We start from the raw sequence: 6,292 nt of genomic DNA on the forward strand, positions 1-6,292 counted from the left end.
AGCAGGCGGTGGACAGAGGCAAGCCCCCAGTAAAGCACTAGGGGTCAGCCGGGGTCCCCTAGCCTGTGCCATGGCCACAGGCCCTGTTTAGGATGAGACAGGAAGAGATGGAGTGGAGTGGATGAGGTGGGATAGACAGGATGGGTGGGATAACGTGGTGTATGCAATGGGATGGGGTGGGGTGGATGAGACAAATAGAATGGGATGAGAACAGCTTATTAGCAGTGCTGAACGTGGGCTCAGTGTCACAGGTATCTCCAAAGGGTACAAAGAGGCGGCATGAAAAGGTGGACAGGCACGCACTCCTGCTTCCATGCCATGATCCCATGGGAACCAGACAACTTCCCTCATCCTCCTTCCCCAGCTGTGAGACCAAAGGCTTCACTTCCTCCCCCACACACAGGAATTGTCCGTGCCTCATGGCATTGGCCAAGGGGCAAGAAAGGAGCAAGGAACTGAACAACCCAATACCCTTCTGTCTTCTCACAGCCCTGGCTGGGCACCCAGCACATCCCTGGGGGCTCAGCAGGACCCTTAGCCTCTTCCCCCAGCCCTGGAGTTCCTCAGTCCTCAGGCAACACAGCCATGTTCTTGGAGGCTCCCAGCTGTTTGCAGCCCACATGCTGCCACTTCCGAGCTGCACCCCCTTTCCTCCCTCCCCACCCCAGCACCCACCAAACCCCAGCTCTCCAAAGCCACCCAGCCCAGGCAGTGCTGAGCCCCCTTGGGGATATATGCCTCTGGTCTCCCAGGACACACAGCCCCCCAGGTCAGGCAAGGCACCCCAGCCACAGATGGGGGACAACAGGGTCCCTTCCCCAAAGCCAGAACCTCCCTTCCATGCACAGGGAGAGTGGCCAGCACCCCAAGGCAGAGGCATCCCAGGGCAACCGCTATGCCTGTCCCCTGTGCAGCACTGAGCCCCAGGCCCACCATCACCCGTGCCAGGTAATTAACAGCGCGTGAGAACAGGGGAATTAGCAGGGCGCTGTAGTTTGAGCTTCTAATCAAGTTTTTAATCAGAGCTGCTGGCAGCAGTGCAGCACCATTATTAATCTTGGCACCTCGTGGGAACCCGGAGCGTAACTCACCATCGCCCGGCACGGCTCCGGCACAAGGGACGGGCACTTGCCTCCATCACCCCTCGGCCCGGCTTGTACCTGTGCCAGAACAGCCCCAGCCTCCTGGCACTGCCCAGCCCTCCCCTCCTGGCACCGGCTCAGCCTGGGTTCCCAGGCTACCCTGTGACCTGTTTTGGGGTGATCAGCTCTGCTGAGCCCAATGGTGTTTGTTCCTGCTGTGCCATGCTCCACCACCTTGTGCACCCACCCTGTGCACCCACCACCCTGTGTGCCCACCAACCTGTGCACCCACCACCCTTCCCACTGTCCTGTGTGAGCCCAGAACCAGGTGCAGGTGACATGGCCAGTCTGGGGTGATATTTTCTGCAGGGCCACTGCAGTGAGTGAGCCTGGGCTGCCCGAGGTGGGGCTGCCAGGGCTGGGGGCATCCAGCTGTACCCCTCTGCCTGGTGGGGGGGACATGGGGTGAGGGACATCTGCCATATCACTCTGCCTGGGGTTGGGCGACCTAGAGTGGGGGGCACTGACTGTACTCCTCTGCCTGGGGCGGAAGGATGTAGGATCAGCCCAGCCTGGCAGCCCAGTGCTGGAGGGCAGGCAGTGGGGTGCAATGGGGGGCAGTAGGGTGTGGGGTGCAGGGGGGGGGTGCAGTGTGTCCGTGACTCAAGCGCCACACGGCACCGCATCCCTGCGTGCTCACCATTGCCATGGCAACCGCCAGGCAATCAGTGATAATTGCGTGTGTCGGCCTAGCAACGGGGCCAAATAAACCCCATCCCTCCTTTCAGGGGATTGTCGGGGGGGGGGGGGGGCGCGGGGGTGCAGGCACAAAAAAAGGGGTGCAGGCCTTTCTCAGGGTCAGCAGCAGCAGGGGAGCATGGCAGCAGGGCCACCCTCCCTGTGGGTGTCCTCTGGCACCCTTGCACCCTGGAACACATTGAGGGAGGTGGCTAGTGAGCCATGTGGCCACATGATGGCAAGGGGATCCCAGCTCAGTGGGCAGGTGCTGGCATGGTCCCCCCACCAGCAGCAGGAACCCACCACCATGGGAGCAGGGCAGCATCAGCATGGTCAGGACACTGGAGCCCTCAAAAAGAATGTTGGCCACCTTCTCCAGCAGCTCCTGGTAGAAGATGTGGTGCCACAGCTCCTCGAGCCCATCCCTGTCGGTGACCACATCATGGGTGAGGACAGGGCCACCCCCCACCTGGCTGAGCACCACCAATCACAACTGGTCATCCCTGGCCAGCCTGCTCCTGGTGTGGCCAGCCCTCGTGTCAATGAAAGTAGTGCACAAAAGCTCCCTGAGTGGCCAGCAAAGCTGTTTGGGGGCCAGCAGAGTTCCCCACAGGCCACCAAAACTCCACAGGGGCCAGCAGAGCTCTGCAGGGACCACCAAAGCTCCCCAGGGGCAAGCAGAGCTGCTTTAGGGCCAGCAGAAATCCCCAGGACCACCAAAGCTCCCCAGGGAATACCAAAGCTCCTCAGGGGACAGTAGAGCCCCAGGTGGGTGCAGAGGTGTCACAGGCAGTGTCACTGCTCCCAGGTTGGGCTGCCAGCTACAAATGGGGAGGGCAGGGGTGGACCAGGCAGCTGCCGGGGCTGGGGAGGTAGCAGAGTGCAGGCAGCACCCCTTCTGCTTGCCAGCATCATTAGCAAAACTTGCTGGTTTCTAAAAATGTCTCTGTGGCTGCTCCTCACACACGCTCCTCGGCACTGCCAGATGCCTCCTGCCACCTCTTGCTGTGCCGGCTGGAACCCAGACCCCCTCTTCCCACCAAGGCTGATTTGGCACAATTTTGTCCCCATCTCGTCTGCTGGGTGGGTCACAGAAGAGATCAAAGGGGTGCAGGCTGCCTGCCTGGGCAGCACCAGCTGCCTGCACCCACCCTCTGCATCCCTTTCCCCGTGAGGAGCCCAAAGTCACCTCAAAGGCGAGGTGCCAGCGTGGTAGCACTGGCAAACACCGTGGCAGTGTCCCCGGGCACTGGCAGCAGCGGGACCGTGCCCGGCTCTGCCTGCGCGCCCGCAGCCCCCCACACGGCCACTCATGTTTTATAGATGGCTGCGATTTTAATAATTAATCCCTGCTAACGACAGCACTTTCCCCAAATAAAACATTTAAAGTGCTGTGTGTGCAAAGTGCGCTGCTGGGGTGGGACAGAGGCTGCTCTGCCGCAGCCGGGGGGGGTGGGCATGGCACAGCATGGCATGGCACAGAGTGGCACAGCATGGCATGGCACAGGGGCACGGTGCAGCATTAGCACGATGTGGCATAGCACAGCTTGGCATGGCATGGCCACACATGCCCACAAGTCGACCTGGTGCTCCACCAACCATACCCAGCCACCTTGTGGTGTTGCCTACCCACTACCCAAGCAGTGCCTCTGAGATGCCCTCAGCCCCCCAGGTGGGACCAGGGGTGCTGTGGGAGATGTCACCCAGGGGTGTCCTGCCTGTCCTCTATGCCACGGTGGCATGCACAGCCCCAGCACCAATCCTGGCTGGCACAGCAGGCAGGGACAGACAGGACTGGGCCATGGCATTAAAGTCCAAGTGCTTGCTCCTTGCCTCCTGCAGCGTAATTAGGGCAGGATAAATGCGTATTAGCATGAAATCTGTCATCTCCACCAGCACATTTGGGAGGAGGGGGGGTTGTCAGCCTAAGGCAGGGGCCCTCCTCATGCATGTCACCATAACCATGCCAGCTTCATCATGACTCACTGCACCGACCCACCACAGGGCACGGACAGCCCTGCTCTTGTGGGGTGCCCCAGGGCTGCTCACTGCATCATGGACAGTGGGCCTGGCACCCATCTGCCACCTGAGTGGGATCCTGGACACCCACCCTACTCTGTGCTGAGGAGGGCAACACCCAGGGTGCCTGTCCGTCCATTCATCCATCCCTCCCTCCATCCCTCCCTCCATCCATCCATCCATCCATCCATCCATCCATCCATCCATCCATCCATCCATCCATCCATCCATCCCTCCCTCCCTCCCTCCCTCTCAGCATCCCAGCTCCTGGCAGTGCCCCAGCTGGCCACCCTGGCTGCAGCCGTACTGACACCCCAGCACACAGCATCCCCAGCACCTCCTGTTTCTGAACCAGCCCATAATAACTGTGCCATGCCGGGCCCCTCCCGTTGACAGAGCAACTCAGCAGCACAGCCAAAGCGGTGCTGCTTGGCCTCACACAGGCAGGGCCAGCACCCACACCTGGGGCACAGACACCCCGAAACCTGGGCCAGAGTGGCGGTTTCATCCCACCGCGGGAAAACTGAGGCACAGTCCGGGCAGACCTCCCAACTGCAGGGTGCCAGGACCCAACCGTGCTAAAAATACCCTCCTGCGAGCGGAGGCGGAGCCGTGCAGGTGTGAGGCGCCGGCGGAGACAGACAGCTCTGCTGATGGGAGCTGACGCGGCCCCGGGCTCCGGCACCAACTAATGAGCAGCTGAGGAGGTTTTATTTAAAGCCAACACTGGCTGCAGGGCTCGTGTGGCCGGTCATGGACTCAGGAGTCGAGCTGGCTGTGACCATGGGACTAGGGCATGTTTCAGCATCCCCTGCCTGTCCTGGACATGCCCTGCACATTCCCTGCCCCAAGCCCTGCCCTTGCCTCCCAGCTCTGGATGTGCACCCAGGGCCATCCCTGGTTTCCTCCTCTTTCCCAGTGTCTTTTTTTAGGGTATTTTTACCCCCAAATAGGGGCAGAGAGGCCCTTCTCATCAGGACAAGCTCCTTGCAGATGTGATATCTGCCACCACTGCCACCAAAAGGAGTGCAGAAAGCAGGAGGTGAGCATGGGTATGGGGCTCAGCCACTCTCCCTGGCTCTTGGGCAGCCCCAATGCCAACTTCTGCACAGGCAGTGGCTGAAGTAATCAGGGTGCAATTTGGTCAGGCTGGTAACAAGTCTTGTTCACCATGCAGCAGCTCCAAGCCTGGTCTGGTGTTCTCTCCCAGGGCCCTGTGCAAGCAGGCAGGTGGGTACTGTGAGCTGAGTGTTACTATGTCCACCACCATGATCCCATGTCCTGTCTGGGCACCACAGTCTTTTGGGCACAGGGGCACAGTCAGCCCCCAAGCATCTCGCACCCCATGGTGCACCATAGGCTCAAGCCCACCCACTGCCAGAGCTCTCACTGTGGCTATATTGAACCACAGCTAAGGAGGGTGGGAGGGAGATTTTCAGGAAAATCCTTTTTGTCGGTGCCAGCTTCACCTCCTGAATGCCTGGGTGCCCCCTTGAGCCAGAGGCCATGGTAGGACTCAGGGCTATGGGGTGGCCCTGTAGTGACAGGCATGCGGGACGGTTGCTGGGGTGGCTGTGCCAGCACCGGTGTGCAGGTGCCCTCCCGTGGCTGACACGGGAATGATGGGTGCACACTCCCCCACGCCCCCCCAGCAGGCGGGTGTCCCTGATGTGGGGACCCGGGGAGGGGAGCCCCACACACAGGGGGACAGGCTGCTGCCAGCCCAGGCACTGCCCCACTGAAGACACAGTCCCAGCCCGGGAAAAAATATAATTAAGTTTTAATGAACAATTCAAGGGGCTGGAAAACCTATGGGAACCCTGGATGGGCCAGGGCACCCCACAGCACCCACTGGGGCTGAGTCCCAGCCCCACGGCACAGCCCCACTGTTGTGGGGCTGAGTCCCAGGCCCCACAGCACAGCCTTGCTGGCATGGGGCTGAGCCCCCCAGCACACATCCAGTGCAGGACTGAGCCAGGCCTGTGGAACAGCCAGCAGGGTCTGGGTATGAGCTGTGAGAGAGCACCCCACAGCACCCAGCTGCCTTCCAGCACCCTTCCCATAGGGAGGGTGCCCCAAAGCACCTGGAGTGCACTGCATCCCTCCTAGGGGAACGTGTTGGGGGTCCCCATGGGAGCCCCCATGGTGCAGGGCACCCCAGCAGCACACAGTTGTATCTTCCTCCTCTTCTTCCTCTGTGTCCTCCTCCTCGTTATCCTCATCCTCACCATCGGGCAGCTGCCCTGGGGGGGCGGGTGGGAATGGGGGGCCACGCTCCAGGTTGACATAGGTGACAGCCAGGTTGACATAGTGCCTGCCCTCCAGTGGCCAGGACACGCTCCAGCTCCCCCACCAGCTCCAGGAAGGACGGCCTCTCCTCGGGCACTGGCGTCCAGCAGCTCAGCATCACCTCATACCTGCCCCAACAACCCTATCAGTGCTGGCAGCCACCT

At 61.1% G+C, this 6,292-nt stretch overlaps 1 protein-coding gene across 1 annotated transcript in view; it reads right to left on the reverse strand.

Annotated features, from left to right (window-relative positions):
* Positions 1-1,940: 1,940 nt before the first annotated feature.
* Positions 1,941-6,292, reverse strand: part of MST1R (macrophage stimulating 1 receptor (c-met-related tyrosine kinase)) — a 30,881-nt gene continuing 26,529 nt past the window's right edge. Inside the window, 4 exon segments of the mRNA XM_009996962.1 lie at positions 1,941-2,009; positions 2,107-2,245; positions 6,007-6,165; positions 6,167-6,256. Coding sequence (XP_009995264.1) covers positions 1,941-2,009; positions 2,107-2,245; positions 6,007-6,165; positions 6,167-6,256 — 457 coding nt within the window.

This window comes from Chaetura pelagica, unplaced genomic scaffold (genome assembly GCF_000747805.2).
Source record: "Chaetura pelagica isolate M959 unplaced genomic scaffold, ChaPel_1.0 scaffold24, whole genome shotgun sequence".
NCBI lineage: Eukaryota > Metazoa > Chordata > Aves > Apodiformes > Apodidae > Chaetura > Chaetura pelagica.